The sequence below is a fragment of the Gymnoscopelus microlampas genome (genome assembly GCF_963454915.1).
Source record: "Gymnoscopelus microlampas genome assembly, chromosome: 11".
Lineage (NCBI taxonomy): Eukaryota > Metazoa > Chordata > Actinopteri > Myctophiformes > Myctophidae > Gymnoscopelus > Gymnoscopelus microlampas.
Genome location: NC_139948.1, coordinates 31,751,687 through 31,768,200, shown reverse-complemented (window position 1 = coordinate 31,768,200; position 16,514 = coordinate 31,751,687). Strand labels below are relative to the sequence as shown.

At 41.9% G+C, this 16,514-nt stretch overlaps 1 protein-coding gene across 6 annotated transcripts in view; it reads left to right on the top strand.

Annotated features, from left to right (window-relative positions):
* The window catches only part of cacnb1 (calcium channel, voltage-dependent, beta 1 subunit), a 38,497-nt gene that overhangs the window by 12,339 nt on the left and 9,644 nt on the right, over positions 1–16,514 (top strand). For 2 of the 6 annotated variants that reach the window (XM_084072778.1, XM_084072781.1), the window contains exons 3-8: positions 9,112–9,231; positions 9,892–10,014; positions 11,471–11,607; positions 12,041–12,108; positions 14,337–14,365; positions 16,348–16,428. In XM_084072778.1, the coding sequence (XP_083928904.1) occupies positions 9,112–9,231; positions 9,892–10,014; positions 11,471–11,607; positions 12,041–12,108; positions 14,337–14,365; positions 16,348–16,428 (558 nt within the window). Of the gene's footprint in view, positions 1–812; positions 1,116–9,111; positions 9,232–9,891; positions 10,015–11,470; positions 11,608–12,040; positions 12,109–13,669; positions 13,831–14,336; positions 14,366–16,347; positions 16,429–16,514 lie in introns of those variants that run through there. The other 4 variants (XM_084072776.1, XM_084072780.1, XM_084072779.1 and 1 more) reach the window with 3 other exon arrangements.

The following is a 16,514-nucleotide window of genomic DNA, read 5'->3' as shown; positions in this document are numbered from 1 at the left end:
CTTCAAAAAATTACTTCAATGCCAATTACTGGCTGCCTTTGATAACAGATCACAAGGTGGTTTTTGCTTAGCTACCTCAGGAACAATTTGTTCATCCAGGGACACAGATCAGATAGCCAAGTTGTTGAACGTTTTCTTTTATTTCCAGAGCAAAAGATCACCCACCCCCACCCCACCCCAGGTGGTGGATGCTGATTACCTCCAAGTGTTTGAGCCCACACCATTGTACTGCACCGACCCCCTGTCACTGCTGTCACTGCTGTCACTGCTGTCACACTGACCCACTACACTCCCACCCCCACCCCAACCCCACCATCCAGGGGGTCGAGAGAGAGACAGACACAGTCCAGTAGATGAGAGAGAGAGAGAGAGAGAAGGGCGGGGGTTTCCCTGGGCACTGCCTCCAGCCGCTCTCCCACGTCAGTGGGGGCATTGAATGGCTGACGGCTGCATACCAAGCCTACTTCTGGGGCTCGCTGCGTTCACGTCCCTGTTTCTGTCCTGCCAGGGCTAAATATACTTCACCAGTTTGCAAATGTAGCACAGTCCTGCAACCTGACCCTCCGACCGGTCCCAGCTCCCTGACTCGCTCTCCATTCCTCTACACAAGGTTCAGGTTCTTTAGGGGTGGGGGGCGTGTGGGAAGGGGGCCGGGGGCTAGGAGACTGCTCTCCTATTTTCACGCATACAGTAGTCTGTTCTGGCTCTCTGTCTGTCATACACACACACACACACACACACACACACACACACACACACACACACACACACACACATACATGCACACACACGCACACACACACACACACACACACACACACACACACACACATACACACACATACTCGCACACTTATTCTTGTGTCACACTCGCGAGACACACAAAATACTCGCACTTGCTCACACACACACACACACACACACACACACACACACGCATACAGACACACACACACACACACACACACACACACACACACACACACACACACACACACACACACACACATTTCTCTATCTCTGTGGACTCTGGCTGTGGCCCCCTGGTTTGCCGTGGTGCGCTGAGCGTGGCCAACGACATGGAGACGACCGAGAGGATTCGCAGGCCCATGTTGGTAAGAAAGATCTGGTTGAACCTACAGGCTTGACAGTTTTAACTGTGTCTTTCCAGGACTAAACTGGAATAACTTGTGAATGAGTCGTTGTGTGCTCACTTGCGTGTGTACTGTGCGAATGAATGAAATGGAATACCGAAAGTTGAGTAGATAGCAGTCAGACAGAGGTACAGAGGTAACTTTTGTCATTTTGTTGTCCTTCTAGTGACAGTTCGATATCTCCTTGTCCACTGCTTTCATTTGATCTTCCATTCTTGCTTGCATTGAGCGATTCCATTTTGGGGCTGGGCCACAGCTGCTGGAGAGGCGCTGTGTTTTTAATTAGACTTCCAGCCCGACTGGTAGCCTGTGCTGCTATGTGAGCTGCCTTCCTGGCTATCCCAGCCCCATGGCCATTTCTGAGGGCTTCTCTTTCTCTGCGAGGCCCCTCTTCCAGAAGGACCTGGGCTTGTTTTAGACATGTCTCATTAGTCTAGTAGGGACAGTATGAACTAGGACGTATAAGTCTGTCTGTAATAAAGGGAACACGATAAATGCAATGGTTGAAATTAATTTAAAAGGAATTATTATTTCAAAGTAGTATTTAGTATTGAAAAAAAATCTGTTTTTGCAATCCTATATTGTATTTTTGCTTTTGCCTTTTTGCCATTTTTTCTGAAAAAATTATCAGCAAGGACTTCCTTGAAGAAAAATCCTTTTCTTGGCTGGCTTGTGGATCTGGGTATTTCTAGTCAGTTCTGTCCATGACTCATGTTTTCTAGCTCTCTATCAGCACTTCAGGGCCTTTTGAGTTAGATTTCCCAGTGACACTGTGACTGTCCGACTAGTTGCCATGACAATGTGATGGCAGAGCATGGCAGGGTGGCCATTTACACAGAGGAGCAGGCACTGACCGTCAACATCACGTGTGAAAGCTCTTCCTTGACCACTCCTGAATATATATATATATTTTTTTTGTCTCCAGTTAGTAGTTTTAATGTGTCTTCCTTTGTTTACAGGTAGTTTAATTTATACTTCATCGCACGGCATGTCGCTTGCCAAAACAAAAACACTGTAGTATATTATGCTTTACTCATTTGCTTATTACTTACCTGTGTTTTGTTAATTCACTGTGCTAACCCTGGGGACATAATGGTGAAAATACAACAGAACTGAGACTGGGTTTTGGACTACAATGCATTCAGGTTCACTGGCTGGCAGCTTGTCTGAGATGTCTGTGTGCCATACATGTGAGATGTTTAATGACTAGGGGCCACAGGAGACGCACTGATGATAAACTTAAACGAGACAGAAGGTGTACGTAAATTATTGTCTCTTCAGTAGCCACCATGATTTTGGTCCGGTTGCTTTTTATTTATCAATGTTTATTTTAGTTGTAGTCATTCAATTACCCCCCCCCCCCCTTTTGTACTGTGAAGAAACATATTCACAGCATACAGACATTTAGATTGAGGGCCAGCCTGATGAATCAAGCCTCTCCACTTGCTTCTACCATATAATGTAGCCCTACTTCTGCATACACACACACACAGACACACATGTGCAGACACGCGCACACACACAAGACACACGCACCCACACAAAGTAAAAGCTTTTAATAGCACATTTATCCTTTCTAAAAGCAGTGTATACGTATATTTCTTCATCAAACTACAAATGAATGCTTTCAAATATTAGTTTCCCAGTGGAGGCCGTCATTACATCAGAAGTTGTGATGCTGTTAACACAAGTAGTTGCTGAGGGTAGCTCTTTCCAGCTTTCATTATTCAGGGTAACTGTCTTTTGCTGTCCCACCCTCTTCGCTCATTCTCCGCTTGCTTCTCTCACTTATCTTGCAACATGTTCAATCTCAAAGCTAAGCATGTATGACTTTGTGGCAGTATAGCAGTCACTGTGCAGACGAGGGAAGAAGCTGGTGCTCAGTCATTGTCTCGGATGATAAATGTGAATCAGAATCTTCACCCATCAGACCTTGTGTTTGTTGTTGCACTGCTGAGAATAGTTTGGATTTTAAGTTTTTTAACTTGTGATGATCAGTTAATTAATATGTTGGATTTGTATGTTGTTTGAGTATTTTGTCATGTCCTTCAATTAAAACCACCCTGGTCAATTGGCCAAAGTGTGGCCTCACAGCAGTGACACGAATTCAATGGTTGCCAGTTGAATTGTTAGTAATTTTCCTTCATTACATACACTATTATATGTATTAATGTATCTATCTATCTATCTATCTATCTATCTATATATCTATCTATCTATCTATCTATCTATCTATCTATCTATCTATCTATCTCTATATATCTATCTATCTGTCTGTCTGTCACTGTAATAAGACACAAAGATGGTTGTTATGACAGCGCTAGAGTTCAAGTCATGCTCTATTTAATCCGTTCTTCCTCTGTCTCGTTCACTGTAATGGTTACTATGACACTACAGGGGTATCTACTCTAGTCCGACCAATAGGACACCAGCTCTGTGGTCAGGTGGCCTGTAGCTATTTTGAACAGGAGCTGTATGCGAAGTGAAGCAAGCAACTAATTTAGAGACAGAACCTATTGACAGAGGGCAGAAGAGAGGGAATGAACTAGATTGATGTAGCTACTCAGGGAAGGAAGGTGAAGAAATGATTAATTCAATTACATTAACACTGATTGGGTATGAAGAGGGAAAGAAAGAGCTGTTGATCAGTCCTGCCTTTGCACCATACCACTACACTCACCTCCACCTGTAGTATACTTCCCATTACGTTTTGACTTAATTAGCATGGCTATGCATGTGTATTTGTATTTGTGTGTGTGTGTGTGTGTGTGTGTGTGTGTGTGTGTGTGTGTGTGTGTGTGTGTGTGTGTGTGTGTGTGTGTGTGTGTGTGTGTGTGTGTGTGTGTGTGTGTGTGTGTGTGTGCGCGCATGCATGCTGTCTATACACCTTCTCTATTTACCGTTTCATTTGTCTGTGCTTGTATTGCATGATGCCATCATTGACTTTAACAGTAATGTACGTCAGTGACATGCATGCAGTTTATGTACACACACACACATAAACAACACACTCATACACACACCCACACCCGCAAACACACCCACAAACACACACACACACACACACACACGCACACACACACACACCCACACGCACGCGCACGCACGCGCACACACACACACACACACACACACACACACACACACACACACACACACACACACACACACACACACACACACACACACACACAGTGATCGCCCATCCCTCCCCTTCTCACTCTTGCGCTCTGCTGACTCACAGACCTGTTGCCATCAGGGAGTCAGTTTTACTTTTTGTGGTTTCAAGCTTATTTTGTCTTGGCGTGAAATCCTGTGGCTTTCCCCTCAAGGTTTATTGACCTTTTTCTAATTGCCGCTCCATGTTGGGATGCACCTGTATGGTTTAGAAGATGACTCAGAGCTGGTAAGTGTGGTGATGGATGTTATTCTCTTCATTAAACGCAGCCACACACAGTGTTACTTCTCCTAGGGAAATGTGAGCACACTGCTGGGAGTGTTTGAGTTGTAAAATGAAACAGGAAGTGGGGACTGTTAGCAGATGCCCGAAGTCTAACAATTGCCTTGGCAACAGGGAGTGTCTGCGTTAGGTCTGTTGTTGCCTAGCCACGGAGTGCTTTGATAGGACAGGTGGCTGTGCTAGAATCAACATTATGGTTCGCTCATTCTAAGACATACAGAGATGCATGGTTTAGTGACGAGACACAAGGCAAATACATTAATTAATGTACACATGCACTCTCTGTCTCACTACATACACATACATACATGCGTACCAGTATTTTTGCCTGTCGGCGGCAGGTTTCCCTGTAGTGTATATATTTAGCCCCTCAAGTTCTTCATGGGCTTCAGTATGTTTGTGACGATATGAGAAAACCTGTCATCTCTCATTCATCCTTTAAGGGGTTGTATTTGAGGAACAGGGAGTCCAGAGAGGTTCTTTGTGTTTCTTTTCGCTGTTGTACCGATTTACAATGGTAAACAATATTACCTCAAGTTACTCCGCAAATTTGTTTGGAGTTTAGGTGTGGTGTGGTTTAGGTGTGATGTTGTCAGGGTTTGATTTGTAAAAAAAACATGGGGGGGCATTGTGTTAACCACTTAATTCCTATATACTTAATCGAGAAAATGACCGATCTACAAGCTCACAATTAGTCGCATCACAAGCTTGTATAGATTCCAATTGTTTTCTAGTTTTGAAATTTAAAAAGTAGGGACACCATGGTTAATTTGATTAAGATACATATTCATTAAATTGTTAACTTGTGATATTATCCATCCATCTTCAACCGCTTATCCGGATCCGAGTGACAGGGTGATACTGTATAATCAAACATAAATATCAAAAATATCTCTGCTGTCGGGCAGAAACCAGCTAACTCCAAAATGTTTTTCAGGAAATGAGAAAACAAAACAAAAAGTGTAGTTAGGAGGTTTTGTTCATCATTGATAAGAACAGCTGAATGGACCCCCAAGCTCACAATGAGGTTGGAGGTCAAAGGGGTGTCGAGCCTGGAGTTAGCAAAACCAGCTAACTCCACCCCCCTTTGGTGGAGTTAGCTGTTTTAGCAGAAAGTTTGAGGATCCAATGGAGTTTTGTCAGAAGCGCTTTTTAATACTTTTCATTGGTTCAATATTTTTTTAACCAAAACACAGACGTAAAGAGTGTTCAATAGCACTGATTTATGAAGAAAATGAAAAAGCTGAACAATTGAGTTAGCTGGAGAGATATCAGACATATCAGTCTACATTTCCCAGAATGAAATGTATGTATTCAATTAAGTCTGACCAGGAACGGGGATAAAACATATCGTAACCTAACCGGTGATAAAAAAATCGTGACCAGAGGGGGTGATATCAAAAGCAGAGGCATGGATCCCCCCCATCCTCTCCAGCAAATCGAACCGTTGATGTTCTATGCATTTCATTGAGCATGAGTGTGCGCGTCTGGGCTTCCCACAAGCAGGAGGTTTTGAAACGTCATTATTACATATGGTGCATGTCATCCTTGCGCTTTCTCACCTCTATTTAAAAAGCACAACAAAAAAAATCACCTAATGACTCATTTCTCCTTCCTGGCACACTCAGCTGTCCACATTCTTGTCAGCACCTCCCACAAGTGGCAGGCAGTCTGTCACCTCAAAGAAGCAAGCAATAAGAGACGAGAAAAGAAGAGAAGTGGGATTATATAAAGTGAAGCTCAAACGCTTCACACTACCTCGCTGACGCTGACTCACAGTACTGCACTGTACAACAGGTCATCATGCAATATTTATTTTTGTAAGATAGGGGCGGTTGTTCTTTTTGTTTTCTTCTTATTTATCTGACTGCTCCCCTCAGATGCTTACTTTACCCTAACCTTAACCACACCGTAACATGCTTAAATTTAACTAAATACTAATAGTACCAATCTTATCTCAAATATATTAACTACCGTAAGCCACACCAAACCCATGATTAATATTAACCATACTTATGGTATCTGACCTTATCTAAAATGAACTTATTAAACCATACTGTACCAAACCCATGCTTAAAATGAACCATAGGGTACTAACATCATTGACTGATTGATTGAGATTGATTTAATACTTTATTTAGAAGTTTGCAGAAAAAAAAGCACATGAAAGTACAGTTTTAATACAAGTTCAACTAAATAGGATTAAAAAGCCCATGAACGCCTAGCTTTTTAAGCTTGTTTCAAATGGGGTCCTTATGTACTCAATTCATAGGGATGGTTTAGCACCTCAGCTTAGCTCTAGTGTATTAATTAAACCACACCAAATGCATGCCTAAATGTAACTAAACGAAACCCTACTGATAGGGCCTAACATTAACTAAAATTAATTTACTAGGGAGAAAAACAATCTTTATTCATGGCTCTCTGCCATCCTATGAAGCACTTTAAGGCTCTCAGGAGGCTAGAGTTTTTATTGTGTGGTATGGGCGGTTTAGGGTCAGCCAAGAGAGAGCATCAGGTTACGCAGCATGACTGACGGAAGCTTTGGAAACCCGTAACCGCTTCATGATAAATTTATAACTCTGCTAATATTATAAACCAGTATAGAGTACAGACGTTATCTTTGCTTCTCTCTGTCGTTTTTTATTATTTTTCTTTTTCTTTATCCCTCTGTGTCACTGACATGCCCATGCCACGGAGCTGTAACCACAACATGACAAAAACACACCTATAGCACCTCATGCCTTTCTGAATTACTTGGGGAAATGCCTTGCTGTTGCTGCTGTACACAGTAGAATCCTCAGTGTTCATTTACCCGTTTGTAATTGTTAACCACATGAACCCTTGAATCCCTATTCTGGTAATGTCATAGGCGAATATTTGGCAAAAATAAGCAAATATTCGGCAGAATCAGGTGAACAGTCTGTGAAAATAGGCAAACATTTGGTGAAAATAGCGTAAATTTGTGAATATTTGGCAGAAATACATGTAGGCGAACATTTGGCGAAAATAGAGAAACATTTGGGAGCAATAGGCTCACATTCAATAAAAATTGGCAAACATTTGGCGGAAACAGACAAATATTCTGCAAATAGGTGAACATTTGGCACAAATAGTTGTTCGGCAATTTTTGCTATTTATTGAGCAACAAAGTATATAGGGTTCAAGTGTTTAAATGAACACATGCACACCCTCCCCATCCAACTCGGGTTACTCCGATGGTAATCAATGGGAGATTTCCTGTTTGTGAGCCAGCTTGCACACAGCTTTGTCCCTTTTCATTAGATTTTGTTGTTGTTGCTTGTTGTCCAACAAAAGAATATTGGTTTACAATGATGTGATTATGTTCATAATAATGTTCATATTTCTCTTGAGGCGTTCATGACATTATTACAGTATTAGTAGTACAGGACTTGTACATTATGTTAGATCTGGGTTGCAATCCTCTCCTAAACACAGTAGAGAAACACATAATCAATTCAGGCTCCAAGCATTGAGTGATTATCACACACAAACACCCACACCCACACACACCCACACCCACGCACACGCACACGCACGCGCACGCACACGCACACGCACACACACACACACACACACACACACACACACACACACACACACACACACACACACACACACACACACACACACACACAGACACACACAATGTGTTTTCATGTGTGTCAGAAGAGATATGTGATTTCAGTTGGTCTGCTTGCTGTTTTTTACTGCCCCTCACAGTTGGGGAGTGGGGTTGATTTGATTTGATTAGATTTTGGTAAAAGAAATACGAGTAAACACAATATAAGTTAAACCCAGGATATACATATAAAAGCGTAATAAAACACTTGTTTCCAATGTGGTCCTGCAACACAAAATAAAAATAAATAGTCCAATAAATTACATCGCCCCAACACATTACATAGCACGCAGCACATGTAGCTTATTCCATAACTGTATTTTCACACTTTTTGAAGGGGTTGAGGGGTCACTCTGGGCCTGGGACTAGGAAATGTACACACACAAAATGTGCGCACGTACCACACACACACATACGCATGCATGCGTAAAGAGCTATCATACCATAACCAGTCAAATTATTCCCAAATGTTCATTTGTCCACTCCCCTACCCTATCTGTGTGTGTGCTGTGTGTGTATGTGCATTTTTTTTGACAAATAGATTCTTGACACAATAGAGGGGGCACTCGTATTTGAACCGGGGACCTCTTGATCTGCAGTCAAATGCTCTACCACTGAGCTATACCCCCTTGTGAAAAATGTGGCAGAGTACACAATAATCTATGTTTCTTCTTTCATGTCAACAACAGTAGAGCTTCACTCCGCCTTACTCTGTTTGCATATACGTGTGTGTGTGTGTGTGTGTGTGTGTGTGTGTGTGTGTGTGTGTGTGTGTGTGTGTGTGTGTGTGTGTGTGTGTGTGTGTGTGTGTGTGTGTGTGTGTGTGTGTGTGTGTGTGTGTGTGTGTTCTTCAGGGCTCTGCAGACTCCTATACTAGCCGGCCGTCAGATTCGGATGTGTCCCTGGAGGAAGACCCAGAGGCCCTGAGGAAGGAGGCCGACAGACAGGCCCTCGCCACGCTCGAGAAAGCCAAGGTCAGAGATCAGTAGTTGAACTAATGTTTGACCATTTTCACATGGTAGCTGTTATTGGGGGCAGGGGGGGAGACTCAATATTTGCTGAAAGTGTTTGATTAAAGGTCTTTGAAAAAAGAAAATATAATTAACGTTAATAAACGTTTTAAAAGATTTTAACTTAAAAAAAAAAAACTACTCAGATAAACCATGATAGGTTAGTTAGGTAGATCAGCTATTTTTGCTATATGCTATTTCTTCCTACGAAGAAGAATATATGGTTTAAGGGTGTGGTCACACCGAACTTTGATTCTGCCGTTCACGGATCTCCGCAAAAAAAAAGAACACTCCGTTCCCATTGAAAAGCATTGCCAGAATCCGCCGCATAGGAAGAATCTAAGTTCGGGGTGACTGCACCCCAAGGGCCCTATCTTGCCTTACCCCTTATGCCTAAACTTTTTGTGTCATTTCTTTACTATTTTGATGTATTTATTTATTTTTCAACTAGCTGATCTACATTGACCCCCTCTGTTTCATTAGAAATCGAACCCTGATTATAACGACTTGGGTTACTTTTCACAACACAACCTGTTGTCCAGCGCTGTGTCTGCATTTTAATCAGACCTTTTTGGAAGCTTCTTTCTGCATGCTAACATGTATTTTTTATCATCATCGCTCCAGACCAAACCTGTGGCATTTGCTGTACGGACAAATGTGGGCTACAACTCTGGTCCCAATGATGACGTACCTGTTCAGGGCATGGCCATATCCTTTGAAGCCAAAGACTTCTTGCACATCAAAGAGGTGAGGACCCATCCGTTATGTTCTGATCCATAAATAAAGCTTACACTGCAAAATCCTGAGTGTTAATTGAACTCTGAGACCCATAAGGGTCTATTTGGTTCGATTTGTACGAACTTGAGTTAAATTAACACTCAGTATTTTACAGTATATAAATAGTATCATGAATTAACGGCTTGATCATCTGGATACATTTTTTGATAAAATGCCATAGTGTCAGCAATTAACTTCTCATAGCTGGTTAATGTTTGTTTTGTTTATGATGTGTTTTTGTAAATTTGACCCTGACCCTAGTGCTACATGTGCAATATCTTGTTCATTTTGTGAATTAAATTGCAGTTTTAATTTGTTTTATTCTATACAGAGTACAGACTCATCATAGATATATTAATATATACGGTATATACGGTATATACGGTATGTACGGTATATACGGTATATTCATATATTCGCTACAGCCATGGTAACATTCTTTACAGTTTTTTATTCGGTAAATATCGATATGTAGGTGGTCCAGCCACCTCAGTCACTAATTCTGATTCTGATCAGTGTAGATGTGTTACTTTTTATTGATATTTGCATTAAATATATTTTTTTTAAAGCGGTGCCGCTTCTAAGAGTGACTGCGTGTGTTTTTCCGTCTGTATGAGCACGGCATAAACAGCCGCAGCTGATTGTATCACAAAGATGCAAGAAATTACACTAATTGAACACAAACAGGAGACACAGTGCAACACATGCGCCACTTAAAGACATGCATGCACACAAGTCAGCACACTCATCAAATATAGTAGTACCATCTGAATACCAGCGGCCACACATCAAATAGAGTAGTACTGTCTGAATACCAGAGGCCACACATCAAATAGAGTAGTACCGTCTGAATACCAGCTCACACTCAAACAGAGTAGCACTGCCTGAATACCAGCACACTCATCAAACAGAGTAGGCACCGCTTACTCACACTGGGTGTGATTTTTGTATATCTTTGACACTTTCTTTGTCTCAACGTAGTAAGCAACTTGCAGTCAAAATGCTTGTATATCTGTGTAATATAAATGTATATATATTCTGGTCGTGATTCTAATTTATGATTCTGATTATCAACATAATTCAGATTCTGATGAAGATTCTGCATTACAGTGTTTTTCTACAAATCCATAGTGTTGTGTACAGATGTAACCAAATTAATTTGATTCCATCTGTCCACTCTCTGAGTTACATTGGTGCCGACGGCCCATTATTCCGACATCCCGTTGATCTGACTGGCCCCATTATAACTAACCTTATCCCTAACCCTAACCTCACACTAACCTAATGGTCAGAATAATGAGAAAAACAGAATTATGAGCGGACCCTGTTACATTACCACGGTGATTTTACTGTGTAAAGCAGTGGTACTGACCGTGGTTATAGGTTATTAATGCTTATCTGTATGTGTCTGTGCATCTGTATGCAGAAATACAATAACGACTGGTGGATTGGACGTCTGGTGAAGGAAGGGTGTGAGGTTGGCTTTATCCCCAGCCCCGTCAAACTGGAGAACACCCGTCTACTGCAGGAGCAGAGGATGAGACAGAACCGACTCAGCTCCAGGTAATACAATGAAAAACTACAGTATTAAGCGCCATTCACAGTCTGCCATTCACAGTGCTACTGCTAAACACATGAAGCCGGTCCCATAAAACTTTACCAGTCAATTGAAAAGCTGTTTAAGGATACTGTAGCCTACCTGAAGGACATTTGGTGAGCACTTTGGTTTTGTTTGTGCACACATGCGCGGTAGGGTGTCCCTCGACTGGGAAAAATCAGGGTCAAAATTTCAGCTTTAATCAAAGTTTAAGAAACAGTACAACAGTTAAAAGCGTGAAAGGTAGTAAATTTAATGCCCCAACCCATGAATTATATTTGTGAAAAGTTCGGAGACAATTGCAGTACTGATGTGCCGTAAGAAGGCAAACGAACACATTAAAGACGTGTCATTAATTATAATACCCTGTCTCCTAACCTTTTCTCTGTTTTTTGTCAGTAAATCTGGAGGAAGCTCCAGTCTGGATGTTGCCACGGGAACCCGCAGGCCCACCCCACCTGGCACAGGTGAGGTTAAGGGTCACCCTTTTTCACTGTACTGTGTGTGTGTGTGTGTGTGTGTGTGTGTGTGTGTGTGTGTGTGTGTGTGTGTGTGTGTGTGTGTGTGTGTGTGTGTGTGTGTGTGTGTGTGTGTGTGTGTGTGTGTGTGTGTGTGTGTGACACGTGTGTGTGACACGTGCGTGCGTGTGTGTGTGAGGGACACGTGCGTGCTCGCGCGTGCGTGCGTGCGTACAAACATGCGTGTGTACAAACGTGGGTTTGTGTGTGTTTGTGTGTATACATGGATTTGTGTATGTGTGACAGAGAAAGATGACGTGGCCAGTATGGCTGTGATATATGTAGATTGTAATTGGATTGTTAGTCAGGCATGATGATGAATCACGGCACGTCTTTGCAGGTGTGCACTGTGGAAGTGAGAGAGGTCTTAAGGTCTGTCATTACCCAACAGGCCCAGACTGAAATAGAGCCTGGAATGGACTCCAATCATTAAACCTGATCAACTGTGTGTGTGCGCAGCACTGAGACACAGCGCCGCTGCTCAATGTACACACAGAGATAGGATGGAGGGGACTGCAAACAAAATTCATCAAGCCCGATTGATGTTTTAATTTATTTTGTTGATAAGTCACCACTTTACCACTTTAACCCTGGCCTCACTATTGTGAAAAGTTTGCAAATCAAATTCTAAAAACCTTATTATTATTGTTATTTTGAAAATAGCTCATCTACAAGCTAGCACATATAGATTTACTATTTTCCAAATTATTTTGACAATTGTTGTGGTTAAGTGGTGGTTAAGTAGTTAAACAATGGAGGCACTGAACTGAACAAGAATACAAATCAGTTGATGCATTATATCTATTTTAATGAATAGATACCTGCGGAATTGTGTCTTTTTCTTTTTTACACAGTGATATAACAGTGGCCTCTCAGTGAATTCATTTCTATACATTATAATTTACCAAAGTCACACGGGGCTGGTGGGACTTATCCCGGGACAGTGATGTCCACACGCTTTACCCCCCCTTGCCAATCTTTACCCCGCAAACTACCACATACTACTCCCACCCCTGCTATAGCCCTTCTCCTCAGCACTTGAGCATCATCATGTTCTCCTTATTTTTCTACCTCTTCTTCTCCTTCTTGTTTTTCTTCTTTCTATGTCACATTTTCTGTGCCTCAGATTCAGTGCGTCACTCTGTTGTTCCTGCAGACAGTGTATTCACTCTGCACTGCATTTCTTCAATCTTTGGTCGCTGTTATTTCCTGTCTAAATCATGCTCTGTTTCATTTTAGATCCTCAGCCTGTGACCTTTTCTCTCCATGCAATACCATACCACCTTTTTCTATTCATTCTTGTATCTTTTTAATGCTTCTCACACGCAGTCTTTTCATAATTATACTCTCTCCCGTTTTTTAATTTTCCAACTTTTGTTTTGTTTTACTCGTCATCCTTGTTCACTTTCCCGCTTCCTCCTCCTGTTCTCTCTCTCTTTCTCTATCTCTTGTCTCTCTCTATTTTCCCCGCTGTTCCTCTCTCCACGTGCCACCCTGCCCTTTCCCTCAGCTCACGTGGACATGTCCACAGTGAACTTTGATGTTGACCCCCTCGACCTGGATGCCGAGGAGCCCCCTGAGCCCCTGGGTGACCCTCGCTCCCACAAGGGCACGTCGGGCACCGTAACGTCCCCACAAGCCAACGCCCACCGACTGCCTTTCCTTAAGAAGGTAACACTAGGCCCCCCCTTTGCCCCATCCTCTAGTGGTCCCCCAGGTGTGCTCAGGTCTCATGAACTCTACAGTCTGCTCCCCCACTTTGTCTCTGACTAACTGCTCACAACTGACCCATTGCTGCTGCCCGCTTCTGAATCTAACACTGATTGGACCCTCAGGCTATGGTTACCGTGGTAACGCTGAGTTATGTTTGGATGTTTGTTTCTGTGCACGTCAACTGGGAGAGGCGTTGCGCTAACGTGTACGCTCTTGAAACCTCTGCTATTTTAGTCGTAACATTTTTACTTCTCTTTCACTGGAACTACAGTAGATGTGGTCAATATCTCTATAATGATCTCTGTTTTAGTCAATAAACAGCTCCTCTCCCAAACCCCACCCTTAATCTAACTAGCATGTAAATAACAACATGTGCTCTGTGTGTGTTGTGCTTTTTTGTGTGTGTTTTTTCATGTGTCTTGCTCTTTCTCTGGTGGGGTTTGTGTGTGTGGAACGATATGTAGGTGGTCCAGCTAAACAGAAACAGAAATCGGTGAGTGTTCTCTCTAACGAGACTAACCTCTAATCTTTCAACTTCGCATCCTGTGTCCTCTTCTTTTGTGTTGCTTTGGTGTCTGTACTTCTCCGCTCGTGTAAAACGATGTTTGTGCTATAGAGATTAGGATTCAAGCGTTAAAAAAATGCTCAGCTCTAGGATACTGCCCTGTGGTCCCTAATTGTCCAGCTCTCCTAAACCACTTTAACCTTTTGGGCGTTATTTAAATGTTGTTCAAAGTTTTTCAAAAGAATGAAAAAATAACAAAAATAGCAGATTTATAAGCTCACAACGCATCGCACCGTGATTTATTATGAATTTGTAGATTGGCTATTTTTGCTATATCTGAAATAGGACTTATACGTTCTTAAACCCTGAACAACTGTGCAAGATGTTAACTATACTTTATATCTTTGTTTGCTTCCAAGTAATTATAAGATAGATTTGTTTTCTGGTTGACATTTAAATAGGAACAGGACAATCTATAATCACTGGCAATGCTTCTGTTACTTTCTCGTTTTCCAAAAATCCTTATGACACAGTCATCAGTATGCAGGTGTAGACCAATCACACCCCCTGATATGCAGAGCTGATCCCCCTAACACTAATGCACCCCGACATTCATTTAATTTCCATTTTGTACGGCTGATTTTAGTGACAGTGGCATACCATCGATTATTTTTCTGCCCTTCAGCACAATTCATATCACACTTAGACACATAACACTGCAGAATTCCAAGTATCAATTTAAGAGTGCCAAAATGAATGCCAAAATGTATTAATGCTCAAATGTATTAAAAATGTATGCTAATACATACTAAGTACTAGGTCTAGAGTGTGCCGTCAGCCTCCTGTTGATCATATTAAATTGTGCAGCCGGCTAATTCCGAATGTGTGGTGCCTCCAGCATTGCCCCCTTCAGAGACAAGAGTCATTATGGTGAAAGTTTTTAAAACCTGTATTTTTAGATTCTGTGAATATAAATGGGATGAAGTGAGCTCCCATTGCACAGTTTTATGTAATGTAAAATGTACTGTGGCGCAGGGCTCTCCAGCTCTATCTGCTGCTTTCGGTGTATTGAAAAACAGCACAGAATAGAGAGGAGGGCAGCGTGCTTGGAATATAGAGGTGCAAAAAAAGAAAACATGTTAATTCCCCCCGTTGTCAAGAGTAAAACATATGTGACTATTTTCATGCTCTCATCACTACAGTGTACTGTTTCCGAATGAGGACATGTGTATGGGGTGCTTATAGATGAACCATGTCCTTATGATTCATCGTGTACTATTCATGCACACCTAAAGTTTATGTGCTGGGGTATGGATTGATTGTGTGTGGGTGTTTTGCATAAGCTCTGCAGATATTTCCTGTTTTCACTGTGAATGTAATGCGGTAGTGGCGAATTGACATTGTATTTGTTTCAAGAATTCTATTATAAATATATTTTGGTATGGACAAATACTGTAAGCAAAAACACAAATATGTATGTTTTGAGAGCGAACACTACGGCGCTTCATCAATTTTCTTCCTGTGTTAGTATAGTAGTAATATGTTTCACAATTACCCCCAAATGTTTACACACAAGAGGAAGAAATAGGCTTGAAAGGAAATTTTGTATTAGACCAGAACCTTAGCCGCAAGAGCCATCATTTACTCTCCTGCTACAGCATCCAATTTAATTATGGATAGTTTAATTATGTTGGACTGCAGACTAAGAAATTGAAATGAGCACTTTCAGTGAGGAATTGATTTCTGCGTTTGGGACCAGTTATAAACACTGAAACAGATATACTCCTACAGTGTAGAGAGAGGGGCTTTCGTGTTGAGCTTGTGTTAATGTATGTTTGAGTGTATTTCTGTTACTGTATATCATATATCATGGTTGCATGAGCTTCATGTTTGTGTGGCGGGAGTGTATGTTTAGAGACTGTACAGCAATGTGCCTCACCCCATTCTCTGTGCTGTCCTCCCTGGCACAGATGGAGCATGTCCCCCCCTACGATGTGGTTCCATCCATGCGACCCATCATTCTAGTAGGGCCTTCTCTCAAGGGCTACGAGGTAAAACCAATCTCAAGTCAGACTACAGAAAAGGAATTATTGTAGGTAGTGGATATTCAGCTGTCAGAGCTACACCATATTTGATT